At 36.5% G+C, this 23,312-nt stretch overlaps 2 protein-coding genes across 5 annotated transcripts in view; one reads left to right on the forward strand and one right to left on the reverse strand.

Moving 5' to 3' along the window:
* Window positions 1–4,454, forward strand: part of LOC5569280 (vesicle transport protein USE1) — a 31,444-nt gene extending 26,990 nt beyond the window's left edge. Inside the window, exon 4 of the mRNA XM_001652763.2 lies at window positions 4,218–4,454. Coding sequence (XP_001652813.2) covers window positions 4,218–4,261 — 44 coding nt within the window. The 3' untranslated portion in view covers window positions 4,262–4,454. The remainder of the gene's footprint in view (window positions 1–4,217) is intronic.
* On the reverse strand, window positions 4,428–11,165 carry LOC5569281 (electron transfer flavoprotein-ubiquinone oxidoreductase, mitochondrial). 4 transcript variants are annotated; one of them, XM_021843994.1, is made up of 5 exons: window positions 11,102–11,165; window positions 10,720–10,897; window positions 6,597–6,710; window positions 5,405–6,539; window positions 4,428–5,141 (listed from the first exon to the last, which is right to left on the reverse strand). In XM_021843994.1, exons 2-5 carry the CDS (start codon window positions 10,748–10,750, stop codon window positions 4,604–4,606), a joined length of 1,818 nt encoding a protein of 605 aa, XP_021699686.1. In that variant the 5' UTR covers window positions 10,751–10,897; window positions 11,102–11,165; the 3' UTR covers window positions 4,428–4,603. The 4 variants fall into 4 exon arrangements, with proteins under 4 accessions (XP_021699686.1, XP_021699685.1, XP_021699684.1 ...); XM_021843993.1 differs by having other exon boundaries at window positions 11,038–11,165; XM_021843992.1 differs by having other exon boundaries at window positions 10,967–11,163.
* Window positions 11,166–23,312: the final 12,147 nt, after the last annotated feature.

Here is a 23,312-nt window from a genome sequence, read left to right on the forward strand (position 1 = left end):
AATTTAATAGAATAGAACAGATTGGAAAAGAAAATACTTAAATAGAATGGAATAGAATACAGATGTATAATATAGATACATATAAGTGATATTCGAGTGTTTCGGTCAACTTTGATACAGTCATTGTTCAGCTATATTGAAATGTGTATATTTCATTTATACTTTGGTCCTTTTTCAATGTCAGTATAGACAATATGTGTACGTGTTAATTTGGAATCGTTCAAATATTACGTAACGAGGGGGTTCGGTAGTGTTACGGTTCATACATTTTCCATAAAAAAAGCTGTAAAGTGGGGAGGAAAGGGGGTCTCAAATTGGAAAATTCTGCGTTACATTATATTTGAATCATTCTTTCTATGCAACTTGCTAAATTGAATGAAATAAAAACAACCGCAAAAGTGTAATGATTATGTATGCACCTAGCTAATCGTTGATTATAGATGGAGCAGAATCCACTATATTCCATATTCTTTCCATACATTTCAAAAGGGCGTATCTGCATATCCTGTTCAAGAATTTTTCATACAAATTTGATAGCTTTGGACAATTACCTAAAATCACTCCCAGGCGTTAATTTGGTAGATATCATTTTTTGTGTATTGGCTTATTAGTAATAACTAAACATAACGTTGGCCCTTTTCAAATGTCGGTGGAGAAATGTTTTTGAAAAATGTATTTTTTAATATTTAAAACAATATGAAAAATTAAAACTACAAAATTTTATTATAATCTCTTTGTTTAAACAAGTTAAAGTGGCATATTTCGTGTGATTTGTATCATATAAAATTCAAAAGGGCGTAACTCAAAATTCTGACTAAGGATTTTTTTCAAATTCGGCCCAGAGGTGCAGAACAACGTCAGTAATCAACTGCCGACTGCCGTTTGGATGGGATATTTTATTTGATAATAACGGTAATTGGAGCACCGTGCGCACGAAATCATGGACTACCTACAGTGATTACCAATTGGATTCATCAAATGCTCAAAAACCGACATCTCTTCTCGACATTGATTCAAGCAGCGATTCGAAAATTGAGGATGCCCCCAAGGAGGAGTCTTGTCACCACTTTTGTGGAATCTCGTAGCAGATACGCTAGTGAGGCAACTCAATAATAGCGGTTTTCCAACTTTTGGATTTGGAACGACTATCTAGCTTTGATAGTTGATATGTGCATAAGCACCCTATTCGACCTGATGCTAAGTGCTCTTCAGGTAATCGAGAGTTGGTGTCGCCAATATGGCCTTTCGGTTAACCCGAACAAAACATCTATTGTTCGTTTTACGGAAAGACGGAACCGCGATGGAATAAGACCTTTACGTCTTTTTTGCACTGAGTTTAATGTTACTGATCAGGTAAAGTATGTCGGAGTCGTTCTAGATTCCAAACTTTCTTGGACATCTCACATTGATTTCAGAGTCAAAAAAGCTTGCATGGCCATCGATCAATGCCGGCGAACCTTTGGTAAAACTTGGAGCCTCCCCAAGTATATCAAATGGATTTACACAACAGTTGTTCGACCAATATTGGCATATGGATGTCTTGTGTGGTGGCAAAAGGGCGAAGTGAGAGCAATCCAATCAAAATCGAGCCATCTCCAAAGGATGTGCTTGATGGCGATGTCTGGTGCGTTCTCTACGACTCCCATGGCAACGCTCGAGGCTCTTTTCGACGTTGTGCTACTACACAAATCTTAAACAAGAAGCACTTTCAGATCTACACACACTTCGTTGTTTCCACTTTTGGTGAATTGGGACAAAATTGTCCTTGCTCCAAGTGACCTCACAATTGCTTGTCACTTTCCTTACAGGACATTTACCACACAATTGCCTTCACGGGAAGAGTGGACGTCTGGCTATTTGGAATGAAGTATATCAAACAATATAGTATGTTACACTGATGGCTTCCTTCTTGAAAGTAGAGCTGGTGCAGGTTTATATTCTCGTGAGCTAAAACTGAGTCAATTTTACTCACTTGGTAGAAACTGCACCGTTTTTCAGGCGGAAATATTTGCTCTTATGTGTGGAGTGCAATCAGTACTTCAACAGCGCGTAATGGGTAAAGTCATATATTTCTGTTCAGATAGACAAGCTGCTATAAAAGCTCTTGCTTCGGCCAACTCAAGGTCGAAGCTTGTTATCGCATGTCGAACTCAAATTGAGGAACTGAATTCAGTCAACTCTGTAAACCTTGTATGGGTACTTGGTCATTCTTCCATCGCTGGAAATGAATTGGCTGATGAGCTAGCTCGCGATGGAGCATCGCATGACTTCATTGGCCCTGAGTCAGCTATTCCAATTTCAAAATACTGAGTGAAGTTTCAGATAAATTCTTGGGCGGCAACTCAGCACAAGCAATATTGAAATAGTTTGGAGTCGTGTCGTCAAACAAAATTGTACATTACTGAGCCATCTCCAAGGGTGGCGAAGTATTTAACAAATCTGTCAAAGCAGAATTGCAGTCTCTTGATTAGAGCGTTATCACCTGATATGTAACTGTCCAGTTTTTGTGCAAATGCGATTCCAATTACATGGTAAACACTGTCGTGAATTTGGCTAACTATGTAGGGAATAGATGTAATAGTGTATGAAGGGAATAAAATTGTGCTTTTTGTATGAGAAAAGAATATACAAAAGTGTAGAGAATAGATGCATGAAGATGTTTTGAGTAACTATAGAATGCTGAAACAGTATAATGAGTCGACAGAGAACACGTGAGAAATAGTTCAGAATGTATAAAGAGTAACTTATTTACACTCTGATTAACAAATACTCAATAGTGTAAATAAGTTACTCTTTATACATTCTGAACTATTTCTCACGAGTTCTCTGTCGACTCATTATACTGTTTCAGCATTCTATAGTTACTCAAAACATCTTCATGCATCTATTCTCTACACTTTTGTATATTCTTTCCTCATACAAAAAGCACAATTTTATTCCCTTCATACACTATTACATCTATTCCCTACAAACACTTATTATGTGAAACAGAATTCAGAAGCCTGAATCTTCAGGACATTCTTTTGTTCTAACCCGCTGTGGTAATGAGCTATAGGCTCTTTTTACGCTCATGCGTTTTGCAGTGCCCTTTTTAGGGCGCTGTTCGAACCCATTGTGGTATGGAGCTACATGCTCTCATTTCGCTTAGGCGATCTTCCCTCGTCAAGGGAGTCCATTCCTATTTCCTCCCATCTTTCCCTTCCCTTTCCTCTCCCATCGGGTAGATGATGAAAAAGGCTCAACTATGGCGATGGCACAAATCTCCCTACTGGTGGAGAACGTGCCTTTGGCAGTATACCAAACCGACAATTGTCACCTTACGCCACTCGTAGAATAAACCCTGGAACTTTTGAAAATCGTACCTCGGTTGTTAAACCCGCCAGCAAAATCAAGTGGATCTGGGTCATGGATTCAAACAATAGGATTCGCTCTTTTTAATGTATTCGAATTCTCTGAGCAGAATCTCAATAGAGAAACAAAAAAGTAGATTGGAGTATCTTGTACCTTTTAATTCCGCCCTAATTGCTTATCTTTGACAGTTTGACAGATACGCGTATTTCAACTACCACTTGCAGTCTTCTTCCAGTGTCAGTTACTCGTAACCACTGAGTGGATACGAGTAACTGACACTGAAGAAGACTGCAAGTGTTAGTCGAAATTCGCGTATCTGTAAAACTGTCAAAGATAAGCAATTGATCATTGAAGGTTGTTTTTGTCAGTGCTCACCGCATCAAAACAATGGCGCCACTGTATATGGGATTTAACATTGTGACAGCATTGCTGTTCTGTCAAACACACAAGGCTACGGTGGCGCTATCTATGCTTTCCATAGCGGCCGTTTTGGTTATTTTAATGGGTCATTAGGGCGGAATTTGAAGGTACAAGGTACTCCAATCTCCTTTTTTGTTTCTCCAATAGGATTCGATCGAAAATTTGATTCGACGTAAACGAGCATGAGGGTAGTAATGGTTCGAGCAACAAAAACCATACCATCCCGACAGAGGTTTTGCAAATTTTGCTTTTTCAGCGGTCAATATCTCAAAAACTAGACGTGCTGTGAAATTTTTAAAAACGGCGATGGATTTAGTAACCCTTTATTAAGAATAGCGGTATTCTGGTTCTTGAGATAAAAACGTGTTCCACAGTGTAATCTAATGCGCCCGAACATAGGGAAATCTGAATTTTTTGTAAAGACTAATTCATTTTTTTTATTACAGTTATGGTGTTATTTATGAAGATAATGAAGAAAAAATCCTACTGAAGACATTCCCGCCAGTTTGCCTTTAAGGGCTTGGATGGACCTGCCCAGAATATTTAAAAATTTCACAGCCCCTGCCCAATGCCTTAGTATCCTCTGTTTTTCTTATTAAATTTTGTTATTTTTTAGTTTTTTTTTATGAAAATGGATATAAATAAATTTTACAGTATTTGCAAAAGTAGTTCTCATCGCTGGACGACAATGTTTATTCCAATTACGAAGGAAAGAAATCAGTACATCTCAAATTTGGCTATCCTAATAACACAAGTTACAAAATTCGGGTACGGTTCGGGCATGCGCTTCGGATAAATGCTTCAAGAAGGGAAAGAGGTAGGTATTGCACAGTTACATTCCGTTGTAGGCAGGGCCGCCGCCACCTTCGGGAACGACCCAGTTGATGTTCTGCGTTACGTCCTTGATGTCGCATGTCTTGCAGTGGATGCAATTTTGTGCATTAATTTGCAGTTTCATGTTGCCACCCTCTTCGTTCGGTACAAATTCGTACACACCGGCTGGGCAGAAACGAGCTTCCGGTCCGTCATAAATGGCGAGATTGTTCTTTACCGGAATGGTGTCATCCTTCAGGGTCAAATGTGCCGGCTGGTCACCTTCGTGGTTTGTTCCGGTCAACGCTACCGATGAAAGCAGATCGAACGTTATCTTTCCGTCGGGTTTAGGGTATTCGATTGGTTTGCATTCCTTGGCCGGTTTCAAGCGCGTATGATCTGGAGCGCCATGTCTGAGGGTCCACGGCTCGCGTCCTCCGACCAGCAGAGTAAATCCACTGTAAGCCACACCGCCAAACAGCCCCAATGCATTATGGAAACTTGGGCGGGCATTTCGAACCTTGTACAGATCCTTCCACACATACGATTCTTTGATTCTGAAAGAAAAGAATATTCATTATTGTTTTATCTCTGACAAAACAAAGTTAGGTTGTCTGTGCTTTGACAGCAATTTCAGAATTTCGAAAAGTATTCTCGGTTTGGGGTTAAGTTCGAAAAAAAAAACTCGCGGAAACGCAACAACGTTTGAAACAAAATTCACATATCGATTAACTTACAAAAAAGTACAGGCCCTTCATATTGACTCCAGAACACAGATCAAGTATTGAATGATAGAACTGTAAATTAACTTTTAACTCACCTGTCAGGATAGTCCTTCGGTTCCAGTCCTGTTTTGTCCTGAGTGGCACCAGATAAAATAGCTTCACAGGCACTCTCAGCCGCCAGCATGCCGCTCTTCATGGCATAGTGGCTTCCCTTCACACGAGGCACGTTCATGAAACCGGCAGCGCATCCAACCAAGCATCCGCCAGGGAACGTGAGCTTCGGAAGGCTTTGGAAGCCACCTTCATTCAAGGCACGTGCTCCATATGCAATGCGATTGCCTCCCTCGAAGACTGTACGCACCTTGGGATGGGTTTTGAATCTCTGGAACTCCTGGAACGGACTAATGTACGGGTTTACGTAATCCAACCCAATTACAAAACCAACTGAAACGAGTGGCGTTGGTTCCCTCAAGTGGTACAAGAAAGAACCACCATAGGTATTTTTATCCAGTGGCCACCCAATGGTGTGCTCAACTAAGCCTGGTTTGTGATTCTCCGGTTTAATCTCCCATACTTCCTTCAAACCAATTCCGTAGGTTTGAGGATCGTTTTCAGCATTTAGGCCAAACTTGGTCATTAGTTGTTTAGATAAATGACCTCGGCATCCCTCGGCAAAGATGGTGGTTTTAGCATGCAATTCCATGCCTCTTGCGAAAGTGTCTTTTGGAGCACCAGACTTGGAAATGCCCACATCGCCAGTCGCAATTCCTTTCACGGAGCCATCTTCATGGAAGAGAACCTCCGCTGCTGCAGTACCAGGGTAGATTTCAACTCCAAGTTCTTCCGCCTGCTGACCGAGCCATGCTACTACGTGACCCAATCGAACCACGTAATTTCCTCGGTTATCCATAGGCCAGCCCGGAAAGATGGGGATTGGCAATTTACCACTCTTCGTCAGGTACGAGAATTTATCATGGGTGACCGGAGTGTTCAGGGGAGCTTCCTTCTCCTTCCAGTCGGGAATTAGTTCGTTCAAAGCAACGGGATCTAGACAAGCCCCAGAAAGTATGTGACCGCCCACTTCAGAGGCCTTTTCTACCAGACACACCCGAATTTCCTGTCCCTTCTCAGCGGCAATCTGCTTGGCACGGATCGCTGCTGAAAATCCAGCAGGACCACCTCCAACAATCAGAAGATCGGCTTCGTCGGCGAAACGTTCCATGTCGACTTCTGCGAAAAGGAAGAAAATTAGACAATTCTTAGATAAGAACAGTATAAATAAATTACCTGCCCATCTTTCATCCTTGTCTCGTGGGTTCAGAGTGTAGTGAGTTGTAATTTTCGGAAATTGTGCTGATGCCTCGGAATAGTTACGGTGGGAGTTTAAAAGAACTCGCGGAACTGCAAGTAATGCACATGATTAGCGTTTAGTTTGAGAATAAGCGAAAAATGAGCATGTGAAAACTGATGAAAATGTATTCACTGTTTCAGCTGAGAGTATAGAATACAATACAATCAAGCACTTTGAAAATCGAATTTCTCAGGGTCATGATGTGGAGTGATGCTAAAACGATACATAAAGCGTTCGTATTGCAATAATCGCTCACGTCAAAATCAGAATGAACATACACAGATGCCTTCCACGGGGCAGTCGACCTCCTCCTGATTGCTGCAACTTGTTTTTTTTTTTCGACATTCGCACTAAATGACCAGCTCACTGAAGTATGCCGTATTTATTCGTTTGACAATCTTCCTGCTCCTGTCCTTAGAGAGCTACCAGAAAGATCAGTGGCTTGTACAGAGCAAATCGACTTTGATTTTTCATTTGGCCATACTTGCAATCGTCAGTCTTTCTTCATCGTTGCTCTCTTCACATTATTATAGAAAACAGATTTACTTTTCGAAACACTTGTTTGTATGATAGAGAATCGCGGTGTCGTAAGATAGAAACATTACGGAATTGTTTATTCTGGCAAATTTATTAACGAAAAAAGAATGGATGATGTTAGATGAGCTTTAAATAAGCTCCAGTTTGAAAATATAGTTTTCTTTTACAAGTTGCGGGTTCCTCAGCTGGTTACGCAATTCATAAAAGGTCATATTCGCAGCCAGAATACGATAAGGGAAACATCATCGTCATAGGTTATAAACTTGAACTACATCTCCATCTCCATCTCCACTGCCTTAGCTTCTACACCGCTAAACCTTATTTCTCTACATGCAATAATATACATAGATAGATAAAGGACAGAGAAGATAGCATTACAAGCGTATCCTCGTTATCTTCAAGATAGCGAAATCCTGCTACTGCCCATAAACGCATGTCAGTCCCATGTTTGCTGGATTTCCTATTCACATGGGACAAGTATGCGTTTATGGACACAGTGATCGACTCCACACGGAGAAATATTTTTACCTCATCTTTGAGTTTACTTTACCCAAAATTAAGTATATCGATTATAGTTTCAACCCAAAATCTCTCGGTTTTCTCTTTCTCCCACACGAATGTTGTCAAAAATAGAGAGAGCTGCATCTACCCAATGGGGGTACTTTGGCCCAATAAGCCAATTTTGAGTAAATGCAACTTTTCTTATGTTTGGGTCGAAAGAACTCAATTTTGCGTTAAATCAACCCAAAATTGAGTATATTTTTCTAATGGAATTAAAGCCAAACTACCTAGTGGGGAAACCTTGGAAATTTAGCCAAAATTGAGTTATTGGGCTCAACTACGGAATTGCGTTGATACAACTCAAAATTGAGTTGAATTCCGTCCCCGTGCATCGTCTGCAAAGTCAAATAGTATATTCAACAGAACGCAATATTGAACAGTGAATTCAGAAACGCATCTTCTTTTTAATCCATGTAATTTAAGGTGATTATAAAACGAAGCCAAACTTTGAATTTTCAAGTGCACAAGACTGGAGAATCTGACAACAGTTCGCGTTGAAAATCAATCAAATTGCTTGCTTGCTGGTGGTGATCAATGGGATAAATTTTCAACGCGGAGCGATGTGATCCACAAGTCTTGTGCTCTTGAAAATTTGAAGTGTGGCTTCGTTCTATAATCACCTTAACAAACAAAGTTAACATTTTGTATGCAATTGTTATACTAGATTTTAATTGTCAGCACAATCAGCTTTCCTAGTTCATGTTAAGACATTAGCTGCATAAGCTAGATTTTAGTCACCGAGTCGAACGCGATCTAGAAATCAAACAGATGACTATGAATTCTTTCAAAACGAAATACCGTGAACCCCCGCTAACTTGAACGGTACTTCATGCAAACCAGTGGGATCCATTTTTAATTTGAATTTCGAGCTACCCTACGTATAACGAAAAAACGTGTTTCTGGTCATCTCATTGGCTGGTTTATTTTAATTCTGCGTCCAGTTTCACAACGTTCCATTTCACTTCATTGCGTTCCATGAGCTAAATGACGTTTGAACAATTTTTAATTTGAACGATTTGCAAATTAGCGGGGGTCAAATTCAAAAGCGTTTTGATAAAAACGGTCAAAACAAGAACATAGTACCTACATGGTTGCAGGTATAGAGAGTTGGAGTCCTAATGACTTAAAGACTTTGATTATTTTGAAAAACTTCTGACATGTTTCTCGTATCGTGGAGGCTATTGAGACTGACAATACAGAGGACAATACTCAGTGGAAAACTAAACGTATACATCGAGATTAACATCATATTACAAAGAAGCTAATATTATTAAGCAAAATAAATACGGCAGATTTAAGAAGTCACTTTCACACCAAGTCGAAAAATAAAGTTAAAAATTAAAAATAATATTAAAAAATAAAAATAATATTCAGCAGGGAATGTTCCACTTTCAATTAACATAACATCAACATTATGTTGAAATTTATTTTTTACCTTTCACTCCAAGCTTCGTTCACTGACATAAAATACAAACACATATTGAGATGAGTTTGGCAAGTTAAGTCAGCTGTAAATATATATAATTATAACAACTGCAACAATTATATAATAAATAATTAACTTAGCCTACTTTTTGACCGCTTTTGTGTTTTCTTTTGCTATTGCGTAATTTCAATATGGATTATTTTTTATTCTTTTAGTGAAAAACTTCATATCAAGATTTCTCGAGATTCCTCTCGAAGATTTTTTTATAAATTGGCCCGGAGGTGTTACGTGTGCATTTCGTAGATATTTATGTTCTGCACTATTTTTACAATACAAATGCGAGCAATAATGCGACTTGGAATATATATATATATATATATATATATATATATATATATATATATATATATATATATATATATATATATATATATATATATATATATATATATATATATATATATATATATATATATATATATATATATATATATATATATATATATATATATATATATATTTTTTTTTTTTTTTAACAATTTAATTACCGGTATCCGCGATTTTTTTTATTTCTTTAGCAACCATAAGGGATCATCCATAAATTGCGTCACACAAGACATGGCCATTTTCAACCATCTTCTCCCGTATACCACTGTTTTTTTTATAGAGACTTCGTAGTTACGGGACATTTATACGTGGAAATTAAACATGGGGCAAACTGACTTGGTTTGCTTTTCATGAAGTCAAACAAAGTCAATTTGTATGGGTTTTCCTCAACTGTATACGTAAATATAGACAGCTGAATGGCAAAAAGTCAAAATGGACAAAAAATTAACATGGGACAATTATGCGTTTAACGGCAGAGAGAGAAGAGGCAATGACTCTGCTAAAAATTGGATTGCACCAGTTTCTTATTGGACATTATATTATTCACAAATCTTTTTTTAGATTCGCAAATGCCTTGTAGGTATTTGAAATATATTCCAACATCTCTTGCATTAGATAACCGTACTACCGTAAAGTGCTCTAATTCAGTGTATTACCCATTGTAACGTATTTTATCCGAAATTTTGGAAATTTTGGAAACCTGTCATTTGCTCCTTTTGCTTGCTGTCTATGAAAAACACAGTAAAAAAACAAAAACTATAATTTTTGATTTCTAACCTAATGACTCTGACTGCGCAGAATTATGACACTTTATGGTACTTATTTGATGATTTTCTGTTCTGTATTTCGATTTGATCTAGGGCCATGATAGATTTTAGTATCTTATGACTTCACCTCCTTCTCACAATGCTGAATATGATGTTTCAATACATTAATAGGGCTACCGAGAAATGCAGGTCAAAGTCCAAACAGTTACGTGCTTTGGTATCGCCGGTAATATGACGTATACAAAAATGTATATAAATCGAAAGCAGAAGCACGTTTTTAGAATACTACTTTGAATTCATATTAGATTTGAATTTAAATATATTTCAGTGGAAAATTTAGAAAGATAAAGCTTAAAATTATACCTTGAAATTGATACTTACATTTCGACAGTTGTAGAATATTCCTGGCCATGATTGATTCCTTATCACTAAATCAATTATATAACAACACTAGAGCAAATTATGCATTCAAGCAATAATATTCGTTTCACAAAACAAAATCAGCTGCTGTCTTTTCTTTAGCGCAACGAAACGTAGAGAGATAAACTTTGCACCTAATCTATAAACAGATATGGAAGACAAAAGATCTTAGTCGGACTTAGCACCTAATCTACTCGCGTGAGGATACCCGTAAATACAAGATGTTCACGATCACTGCATCGAAATAGTAGCAATTAGCGTCTATGAAATAAACTTAACAGTAATTGATTGCAATTGAATAAACAGAAGGAGTAGAATTTAACAAGTTAATTCGTATACGAACGATAACACAATAATGATTAGCCAACAAAGTGGCATGACATTTTAGCCAACAACACTGACTGAACTGTCGTGACGGTCGTGACATTAAAATAAATTATCACTGATGAGTGTCAGAAGACTGGCGAGCTTTTGTGGAACTTGTGGTTTATCATTGCATGCAAGCAGCTGAAGATCAGCACGCTCGTTTCTGTTCACTTAAGTTTGAATGAAAGTAAGCCAAGCCCCAAAATGAAAATTACATTAAAATAGCCTTTTTAATAGAAAATAATTGAACATCTGAATTTTACACGTTTCATCATCAAAACTTAACAAAAAAAAAAAAACAATGTTCAAAATGTGGAATTATGTATTTTTTACATATAGTATGACAGGGTCGGTAGGGGCCCAGATAGCCGTAGCGGTAAACGCGCAGCTATTCAGCATGACCATGCTGAGGGTCGTGGGTTCGAATCCCGCTGGTCGAGGATCTTTTCGTAAAGGAAATTTTCTCGATTCCCAGGGCATAGAGTATCTTCGTACCTGCCACACGATATACACATGCAAAAATGGTCAATCAGAAATAAAGCTCTCAGTTAATAACTGTGGAAGTGCTCATAAGAATACTAATCTGAGAAGCAGGCTTTGTCCCAGTTGGGACGTAACGCCAGAAAGAAGAAGAAGATGACAGGGTCGGTGTTCCACTATGGCTTATCAGGTGGCCAATAATCAAAAAAGTGATGTGCCCCAAATTTCAATTCTTGTTCGCCATTTCATTGTAAACATGTCTGCTAAGAAATCCCCAAAATATTAGGGCATGATTTGCATTGCACACTCAGATATGAGGTGCCAAAGTTGAGCCTATGGAGAAAAACTTGTTTTTATAAACAAAAACTATGGTTTACTCAAATGAATATAACTTTTCTTCTATAATACTTACGTAAAATGTTTTTACACCATTTGAAAGCTTACAATAAGAGCTTCCTAGAAACAATGAACAAAATAAAAAAAGCTTTAAAATAGTGGGTTTAATGATGTTTTTTTATAAAGCGGTTAAAAAATCGAATAAGCTTATAGTTAACACATCGAGTACTTTTTTGTCCCAAGTTGTCCCAGGCTTAAATTCAGTTCCAAGGGTACTTTGAGATGTAAACTAAAGGATCGTAAAGAATTTAGCTGCACAAATTTGCACTTTTTTAATTTAGGGCTTTTTGAATTTTTCCAATATTTTTAACCATTTTCTATTGAAAACAGCTAAAAACTATTTCAGAAAATAACTGAATTTCGCTAAATCATTCATATCATCATTTCTATGTAAGTTTTAATATTTATACTGGTTTGCACAACGTTAATCGCATAAATGGCGTATATGCATTATAAGTAAAAAAGTTTAATATTTCGCTATAGGCCCTATTTAAAAGTTGGTCTCGAAAACTTGTTTTTGAAAATAAAACATCAAATTTGTATTATAAAACTCATAAATACGACATGAGATGGAAAACATATTTTTGGCCGCCAGTCTGTATGGAAACCGCCCATAGTGTGTTCCCTTAGTAGACAGTCCCCTATAGTCGTACTATAACTAGTGGCCTTTTACGAGCGTTTCGCTATGGGTTTATTAATATATTTCATAACGCCAAAAATAATCATTTTTAATACCCACCCACCGCATTGTAACGCATTTTGTATGGATATTTTTCAAATTTTGTATGAGCTGTAACATCTCAAGGACACCCACCCACCCTCTTCAGCGTTATGAAATTTGTGAATGAGCCCTATACATCGTTGCAAACTATTTTTTATATTGATGTCAGAAGCTTTGTATGTAAGTACCGTAAAACGGGGTAACTTTGATAGTTTTTTCGAAGAAAACTTCAATATTTATGCATGCTGTTTCAAAGAATTACAATTTATATTTTTAAAACAAGTACTGATATCATAGCTATCGATTGCAGTAGATAGGTTGCCATAGGATTTATTTTAAATAGATATATAATTTTTCATATAATCGAAAGTCGGTTGTCCGTTTTGGGGTAACTTTGATAATGGAGTATAAATCGAACAAGATTGAATGAATTACGGAACATTTATAGGGCGTTGCATACCTCTAGGCGTTTAACGCTATATCTAAATTTCTGACTTAGATTACAAAAATGGTCCCAGTTTGTAAAAATAGTTTTCGCTAAAAGATTTGAGACCGAATTCATGTTCTACTATAACTAGGCTGTCATGGGTAAGTGACGAACTCATTATGGCTTTCTCAAATAGAGGTCGTAGAACAGATTGTTTGTAAGCGTTGCAAAAATGCTAAAATCTTGTAAATTTTTATAATTTGCATCAAAATCCTCAAATGCACTTGATTCTAACGAAAAAAGCTTTTACATGAAGTGTCATACTAATACTCTTAACTTTTGCATTCATTTTTCTTAACTGATTGACAGAAACTTCGTTATTTCGTTTAATATGTTGGGGGTCTCGTACTATCGAAGTTACCCGCATTATCAAAGTTACCCCGTTTTACGGTACCATTGAATCACGGATTGATTTTGATCAGAAATTTATCGAAATAAATAATTTCGCTTAAAATTTAAGCTCACAGACCTAATTTTCCTATAGTAGCACTACTTAGAGAAACCGTGTTTTTTATCAAACAAAATAAATGACGAATTCCTTCGAGGCCTTCCTTAGCCGAGTGGTTGGTTAGAGTCCGCGGCTACACGCAAAAAAATTGTGCGGTAAGAACTACTATTTTAGGAGGTTAACTTAAGCGCTCGCACCGGCAATTTTCAGCAGACCAGAAACGCGCTTGATTTTACCATGTTTGTAGTCGAAATCAGATTGTTGTAAATTATTTCTGTCGAATGTACCAGTTATATGGTGGGATGTACCGTAAACATAGTAAATTGGTCTAAAATTCCATGGTAGTTTCAAGAATGGGCGTAGTCAGCTACAATAGTAATTATTACCACAGAATTTTTCCCGTGTACAAAGCAAAACCATGCTGGAGGTGTCTGGTTTCGATTCCCGGTAGGTCCAGGATATTTTCGTAGTGGAAATTTTCTTGACTTCCCAAGGCATAGAGTATCATCATATCTGCCACACGATATACGAATGCGAAAATGGCAACTATGGCAAAGAAAGCTCTCAGTTAATAACTGTGGAAGTGCTCATAAGAACACTTAGCTGAGAAACAGGCTCTGTCCCAGTGAGGACGTAATGCCAAGAATAAGAAATAGAAATGACGAATTTGTAACTTTTTTTACACCGATCGAAAGCTTTTAATTCAAACTTCAAAGGACAAATATTAAAGTTTTTTAAAAATATGGTGATGATTTGTGTTTTGCCTACGCCTTGAAGCTAGTGCTACTATAAGAACAGAATTTAGAAATAGTGCTAATATAGGAACTTATAGTGACACAAGCGATAATAAATACAAAAATTTGAGTTTTCGTGATTTTATATTTTTCCACAATAACAAGATAGAAAGCTTTCAAACGATTTAAAAATAATGCCGCTGACTTTATTTTTCGATTTCGTAGAAATATTTGTTCTTAGCTGTGTGGCATTGGTACACCGACCCTAACTGCTGTAATCAATTTTCTTTTTATTTATAATATCCTCACAGTTGCTGAAGTTGCAAGCTGCAATGCTGAAAATACTAATTGTAGCTTAACGGAAACTAGTAATGCGCAAAAGTCAAATTCAAACAAAAGCTACGAGCACCACGAGTGAACATTAGTGTGGGACAACATTTAGATTCTCGCTCCAGTCCACTTTTTGGATTGCATTTAGGTTCCATAACAACCATTCAAAATTTCAGCTCAACCGGAAAAACTATATTTTAGCGCCAGCCGTTCAAAGTTTGTATGGGATTTACTATGGGAAAACTTACTTTTGCAAAGAAAAATCGCCAGAGGTCGCCCATTGTCCTTTATAAAAATTCTGGACACAGACCTCGATATGTATTTTTACAATGAAGAATATTGTCGAGGACCGTGAAACAATCTGACACTTGTGAAAAAAGATATTCAATGAAAACCTATTGGCAAGACAACGTTGATTAACACTGTTATATCTACCTATCTAAAGCAATATTCTTTATCTTATGATGCGGGTACCTTTTACATATTATTTTATTCTTTATTTGCAGGATATAAAAAACACGTAAACGAATAACAATAATAACAAAATCAGGCAAAATTTTAGAATAGTCTATGCGGTGAAGCGGCGTGTAAGTCAAAGAATCATTAGAATCAACATTGATGTAATAGTAGTAGTGTCACCTTTCCATGTATATTTTCAAAACAAACAAACAAAATATATAACATTTGTGTTAAGCATATTTTTATGTAAACACATGGGAAATTTAGTAGATTGACGAGTATTGGATATCAAAATCAACTCTTCAATCGTACATATCAAAAGAAAACATTACAATTTAATGAAGGGCAACGGAATTTCTCTGTTTTTAATTGGATTTATCGCATATTTTTGTTATGCATCGGTACGGTTTATGTTTGCAAGGGATGACGGTGTTGCCAGGTGATTGGTGACAGATTTTTCTAGCAATTGTTAAATGCTTGTTTTCGGAACATTTGCTGCATATCATAAAAACTTATCATTTTGCAAATAGTTTTCCATCACAAGATCACTGATTTAATAAAATTTCAATGATTTTTGTGATCAATTCACATTAAATGCTATGATTTTACAGATAGCAACTCTGACATCACTGCGCTCAACGATCGCGATGATTGTGCACACTGAGAAAAATCTACACGCCGAGGTCGTGTGTTTTACTTATAGATTTGCGCAATGAGAAAAACCACATGACTTGAGTGTGGTAGCCATATGGATTTCGTCATTGACTTCACGGTATAATAACATGTGTATCAACATTAGGTTGTCATGAGAAACAAACATGAATGTCTAAATATTAAATCATGAAAACCAACTGATTTGCTTATTGAATTCGAAATGTAGTGGCTTTAGATAGTCATGTGTGATAGAACATGAATGTCATGAGACTGAAAGAAGAAATTTGATAGAAGAAACCTTGCTCCCCAAAATATGGATTCGAGGCTCCTGTCGCAAGCTCACTTGAATGTTTTTTTTTTTTTCAAACAAGTGAGTCAGCAACAAGCGGGGCGCCGCAAATCCATATTTTGAGAAGGCCGGGATTAGCATAGTTCATTTTATTCGAAGCTGAAAGCTAGGAAAATCTGTTAGTGGAATCCGATTTTTCTCTAACACCATACATTATATCCAATGCTGGAAGTAATGCATTTTATTTATAGAAAATTAGAATGAGCTCCTCATATTCACTCGGACATCTTCACTTAGAAAGAAAAACGAATCCACAAATTTTCCTCTAACACTTTCAGCTTCAGAATTTGCCTCTTCTCTTTGGAACATGATGATGACTGTCGTTCGACACGAGGTCCATCCGCAATTAAGTTCGCTATGGGTTGATCACTAATAATTTAGAAATTTGGAACACGGAAATCGACAGCAAGCCCATCGATTTCAAATTGACCAACTTGAACATGATGATCATGACATAAGATAATCATAAGTTAAACACACTGAATCCGTGTTGGGTGATGATCCATAGTACCCATAGGTTGACGCACACGAATTTGAAATGGAAAGCTTTAGGAACTTATGTGGAAAACTATGGAATTCATGTTGTCGGTTGATGAATCAGTCCATAAAGCAAAACTCAAGAATTGAATGTGTAATTCACACGAAGTTTGTAAGAAAATCACAACAAATCGACATAGACGTTCATGAATCGATCCATAATTTTAAACACACGGATCAAGCGTGTGGATTTTTTCAGTGCACACACGATAGACGCGTCCCGACGCATCCCGACGCATCGCACTGTGGAGCTTTCCAATTATTTTGGGTGGTCCAAATTGATAAACTCTTGGTATGATTTTATGCTTCGTAGAGATGTATTTTTGTAATTTGAGAGAATCGAAAAATAAACAACTTATGAATTTCAAGTTTTTATGCTTTGCCCAACCTATTCGCACTGAAAATTAATACAACAGAAAAAAGTTGGATATTTTAGACTATAAACACAGGCATGTCTCAGTGTGCGGTGGCGGCGTCGATTCGCAGCAAGTGAAAACCACCGCCATAATAGTTTTGTGTGTTGCGGTTGATAAAACTTTATAAATATTTGATTCCCGTTTGAAATGTGTTCTTTTAAGGGAAGTGAATGAAAGATTTGTTTAGTGGAAGTGTAGTGAACGCAATATGAAATCCAAAACACAAATGTTTGCTGCAGAATTACAATGGAAAAGGTAAGCACCTTCTATTTACAAGTGTAGTTGTGTGAGGCAATGAAATGCGGCATAAAATCGGAGATTTTTTTTGAGTATATAAATCTCATGTATATTGTCGCTAAATTGATAATGCTGTACCTGAAAGTGTTGATTAAATATTGAAATACCACCTGAAGCATTTTTCTTTGCATAAATTATCCATTAAATCAGGTGATAAGCAGTTATATTTCATCGATGTTGCAAATACCAATACTATCATAACAATATGTTAATGATTTTGGAAGAAGCCATTTTGTGATGACGCACCAAAAGGCCTTAATAACTTTTTTCACAAGCATCGGATTGCCTTGCGGTCTTGGGCAATGTTATTCGTCGTAGAAATACCTATCGAGATCTGTGTTCAGAATTTTTATAGAGGACAATGGGCGACCTCTGGCGATTTTTCTTTGCAAAAGTAAGTTTTCCCATTGACTGTTTAACAATAAACTTGCGACGATCGACGCGCCACCATATTTCATATAACGGAGGTTATTAGAACTAACTTGGAGGTAATGATTTGGAGGTTATTTTGCAATTTGGAGGTTAAAATCACCTCCAAACACTAGCGATTTTGCGGTGGGATGTTGACGTTTGATCACGAATAGTAAATCCCATACAAACTTTGAACGACTGGCGCTAAAATATAGTTTCACCGATCGAGCTGAAATTTTCCACAGTTGTTATGGGATCTAAATGCAATCCAAAAAGTGGACTGGAGCGAGAATCTAAATTTTTCATATAACCGTGTCCCAGGCTAGTGAACATGCCTGTCAACCAGTCAGTGATTTTCGATAGAGATCGATATCGATTCGTTTTGGCAGATCTATAAAGAAATTGTAATACTGATTGATTGGGATGTGGCACACTACCAAATATTAGAATTGAGCACGATGAAATAAATCAGAGCGTTATGTATATTTGTCTGTGGTTATATGCATGGTGTAAAAATGTTCCTTCTTATCCCGTAGGCTATGGGGCTGACATACAAAATTCAAATTGCTCGTATTTGAGCATAACTCAAAATCTTCAAAAAAAAAAAAAAATGAGGATTGCTTCTCTACACTGAAATGAATTTTATTGTAGAAACTACCGAATCCATGGTTAAATTAAGAACTGCACCAACGATTTTCAACCGACTACATTAATCTGTTAACTCTACCAAAACATAGTCAACATCACTACACAAGAAAATATCTTCTGTTGATTTAACTAGAGTTGTAGTATTTTTGACTAGAAACATTCTTGATTTGAGAAGTTTAGCATCATACTTTTGACCACACTGTGTTGTACGGTGGGTGTCACGGATCGAAATACAATGCTTTGTAGTGGATGCTACTATGGACATAGTCAAATTCACTGCAGTGCTCAGTGATTTTCACCAGACTATAGTAAACTTAACAGATTTTTGTAGTCGGTTGAAAATCGTTGGTGTAGTTCTTAATTCTACCATGGATTCGGTAGATTATACAACAAAATTTGTTTGCGTGTATTAGTTGTAGTTTCATGAGTAATGGGGAAGTTTACATTTGGAGTATTGTTGACAAAGTAATCTCTGGGTCAGGTATAGTAAAATTCACATAAACTTCCTTTTAGAGCACATTTATCACTTGGAAACGTTTAGTGGTTTACCGCACTCATTAAGCCCAGAGATGTGTCCACAAATTTTGTCAAGATATTGGATATTAGAAGTCATCTACATCGTCCTGGAGTACAGGTTTTTTTTATCTACCAAATCTACTATAGTCTATACTCACCCAATTCTCGTTAAACTTTCTTATTCCTATCCATAAAGCTCCATATGACTGAAAGTGTACTTACGTTTTACGCATAATTGTCCCATGTTCCAAAATATGCAACCGAGAAAAACGCGTATAAGAATTATTGCACATTCATGTGTCGCATTGACCAGGTTTGTGATAAATCTAATGGATCATTAAAATAACCATAATGGCTGCTATGGAAAGCATAGATAGCGCCACCGTAGCCTTGTGTGTTTGACAGAAAAGCAATGCTGTCACACTGTTAAATCCCATATACAGTGGCGCCTTTGTTTTGATGCGGTGAGCACTTGCAAAACTACTTTCAATGATCCATTGAATTTTTTTTGCTATAGTATGAAGTATTGACCTCAGCCTACTGCATTGGCTGAAACAAACCGTTTTGTTGGTTGTTTTTCCTCGTCTTACCAAATAAATTCAACAAATTTTTCCTTGAAACAAACTAAACATTAGCTGTTTTGTGTGACATTTGTAAAAACAACCAAAGCTTTAGTTTGTTTCAAACTGGAAAAATCTGTTTGAGTTTGCCAATCTGAAGATTGTTACAAACAAAACCATTGTTTGAAGTTACCAAATAATTTATTGTTTGTAGGTTTTCTGCAATTACACCCGATTCTGTTTTTGCACGGGGGATGCGTAATGCGTACCGTGCAAAAAAAGTTTTCAGTTCAAAATTTCAAAAACCGTGCAAAAAAGTAACACCATTTCTCGACGTTTCATGTAAAAATAAGGTTTTGGCGAAAAAAAATGTATTGAAACTACACGGCCGTGTAAAATAAATTCGTGCAAAAACAGAATCGAGTGTATTTGTTTATTATTTTCCCTTTTTCAATAATAAAACGAGCGCAATATCTAAAATATTTGTATATATTTGCAAAACTGAACTGATTGAAACTAGTTCATCCATAATATTGTATGAACAAAATAATCTGATTGCTGATCTGATCTGATTTGAAATAATCCATATTGCATCATCCGTTGGACAAGTTCCGCTTTGTGTCTCATGCCGCTGATTATTCGTAGTGTTGATCTAAAAACAATCTTAATATGAATATCTGTTCTAAAATAAGGCAGTGAACAATGCACTTCCTAATTATCTTGTTTTGTCCTGACTTATATGCTGGAATCCACCAGCGTTTTGACGAAGAATTCGACAGCCCCAAAATCAATTACTAATGCCGAATGCCGAATCGAATTCGATAATGCATCTACTACAGTATGGCCCATAAAAAAATGCGAAAATGGTCATATCATGTTTTATGGTAGTTTTTACATATAAAATGTGAAAGAAACATAAATATTATATATTACTTGTATTGTTTAATCTATTAAGACTCAGTTTTTCGCTTTGGATATGATTTTTATCTGTTACTTTCACCTTACCAGAGAGGGATTGGAAGCATACCTTCAAATTTTATCATGCGGACGTCGAGTTCAATATCTGTGTGATGAAAGCTTCTAAAACGGTGGTAGGTCATTTGGCATAAAGTCGTTTGGCATAAAGCCGTTTGGCATAAAGTCGTTTGGCATAATGGTAATTTGGCATAAAGTCGTTTGGTATAATGGTCGTTTGGCATAATAGTCGTTTGGCATAATGAGTCTGAAACCAAAATTTTTAAAAGATTTTTTACGTTTCTATTGAATCTTTCTGATGGCATCAGGCTTGTTTTGAAGTCAGTTGAAACAAAATGACACTATATCCAACAATCATATGCTCTTGAACAAACTAAAGCATATTAGGAAAGTTATTGCGAATAGTATTTAATTATTTTTCTAGAAATTACACTTCTTTCAAATATCAATGCTTCTTTTGAGTTTCGCTTTTGTAATATTTTTTTTGCACTGAGGATTTTGATATATTTAGCACAAATTTACCCTTCTTTCAAACATTCTATGTTTTTTTTCTAAACATGATGTAGCCATAATTATAGGTATAACGAGTGTTGATCTAAAATTTAAATAAATTTCACCTTCTTTTATACACAGGCTGTTCTTTGGAGCTATATTGTAGATAACATTGATCTGCTTAATTTATTGTCAAAAAGAGAAATAGATTACTACAGTTACAGTTACACAACCCATCGATGTGTTACATTTCCCCGAATGTCGTTTCCCTGAACGTAAGTTCTCCGAATGACAGTTCCCTGAATATCCCGTTTCCCCGATCAGCCCACGTCCCCAAAAAGTTTTTGGCACTCATAATTGTCGTAAATTTATACATCTCAGGGTGGTGAACGAACTATCCATCTAATATGCACCCTACTTTATTTAATTGGCGGTTCTTTCGAGTTTTACCGTCCTCAGCATTTTTGCCAACATGTGTATAGTCAAAAATGACAAAATACCTCCTTCTTTTGATTGCTTATCGTTCTTTCTCGTTCACTATCCAGCTACTGGAGACTATTATAGCTTCTATATAAATTGCACCACTTTTCGGGGAAACCGGTCATTCGGGGAACTTCGGGAATTAGAACCGATGGTTCTGATCGCAATTTCTGATGTCTTCTCGTTGTACTATGCCGAGATTATTTTTGGCGTCCAATCTTCTATTGGTTTAATCATAAATTTTGCCTTCTTTTAAAAATAGGCTGTTCTTTGTATTTATACTGTTTTAAATTTTTATTATTTATTTAAACTTAATGTCATCCATTTTTATATTTTGCTGTATTACCAATTCTTGAATGATGATTACTTTAGAACCTGCCAATATTCAAAATATTTGTTTTCTTGCGTATACATGATCTCTTCTCCCTTCTTTCGATAATAGACGGTGTTTTCGACGTACACTTTCGAAATTAAAATTGATATTGAATCGTTCAAAAGTTTTGCAACACATATTTTGTTAATGTGTTGTTCATTTGAGTTATGCTGTGGGAACATTTTTTTGCGTTAGAGCCTCAAACATTTTAAACGAAAAACTATCTGCTATCTTAAATAGCATATTTAGGAGAGCAGATAATTTTTCGTTTAAAATGTTTCCCTGCTTTTATCAAGTAATTTTTATCCAGTGTTACGTCCAAACTGGGACAGGGCTTGGTCTGCTGCGAAATATTCTATGAGCGAAATATTCTACTGCGAACTTTCTTTGCCAATTTGATATTTTCAAATATGTATATCGCAACAAGCTCAATGATACTCTATGTTCTGAGATGTAAAAAATGTTATCATCCTGAAAAGATCTTCCACCAAACTCGTTACGAGTTTTATTTAGTTATGCTCTCTAATGTCACAACAATTTTTGACATTTATAGCTTGGAAAATCTCTGAACTAACACCATGATTATTGAAAACCTACTATTTTTTTGCTATGGGCTCAGTGGTGATGATCTCGGTAAAAGTTTCAAAAATGCCGATATTCATTCTAAATCATACATTATGCCAAACGACCATTATGCCAAATGACCATTATGCCAAACGGCCATTATTCCAAACGACCATTATGCCAAACGACTTTATGCCAAACGGCTTTATGCCAAACGACCTTATGCCAAACGACTTTATGCCAAACGGGGTACAATCTTCTAAAACATCAACGATGGCGTGGAATTCTTCACAGGCCTTGTCTCCAGCATACGCCCATATCAAATGACAGAATTGGTTCATACCTGGGTAATTGGAGACATAAACATATTTTTGAAAAAACGGCTCATTTTGCAGAGCTTTGATTGAATCTTCATACAAGTGTGATAAACGGCTCCGTTTTGCTCAAAACCTATGAGCTAGTATTGATATAAGTTGTCTCTAACCGATGAAACAAATTTCATCCTCTAAAATCTATTATAGGCCTCTGTATTTATTTTGTATTCAACCTTAACAAAATATAAAGGCATATCAAACCTATAAGACGCATATGCTTAGCTTAGCTTAGCTTAGCTTAGACTGACTACACATATCAATGGTTGCTATTCCGTGATTGACCGAAGTCAGTGAAAATGCACAAAGAATCAACTAGAAGTTCAGCTGGGATTGGCCATAATCTTCTTCAGTGTGCATAATTCAGTGCCTCTATTTATACAAGGTCAATAACGGCGCCGGCCACGTCCTTGCAGTCAGGTGGGATTGAGGGAAGGAATGTTAGTGTGTAACCTTTGCTATTTGGAGACCGTGTTTGCCTCTGCATCTC

The sequence above is a fragment of the Aedes aegypti genome, chromosome 2, assembly GCF_002204515.2.
Source record: "Aedes aegypti strain LVP_AGWG chromosome 2, AaegL5.0 Primary Assembly, whole genome shotgun sequence".
Lineage (NCBI taxonomy): Eukaryota > Metazoa > Arthropoda > Insecta > Diptera > Culicidae > Aedes > Aedes aegypti.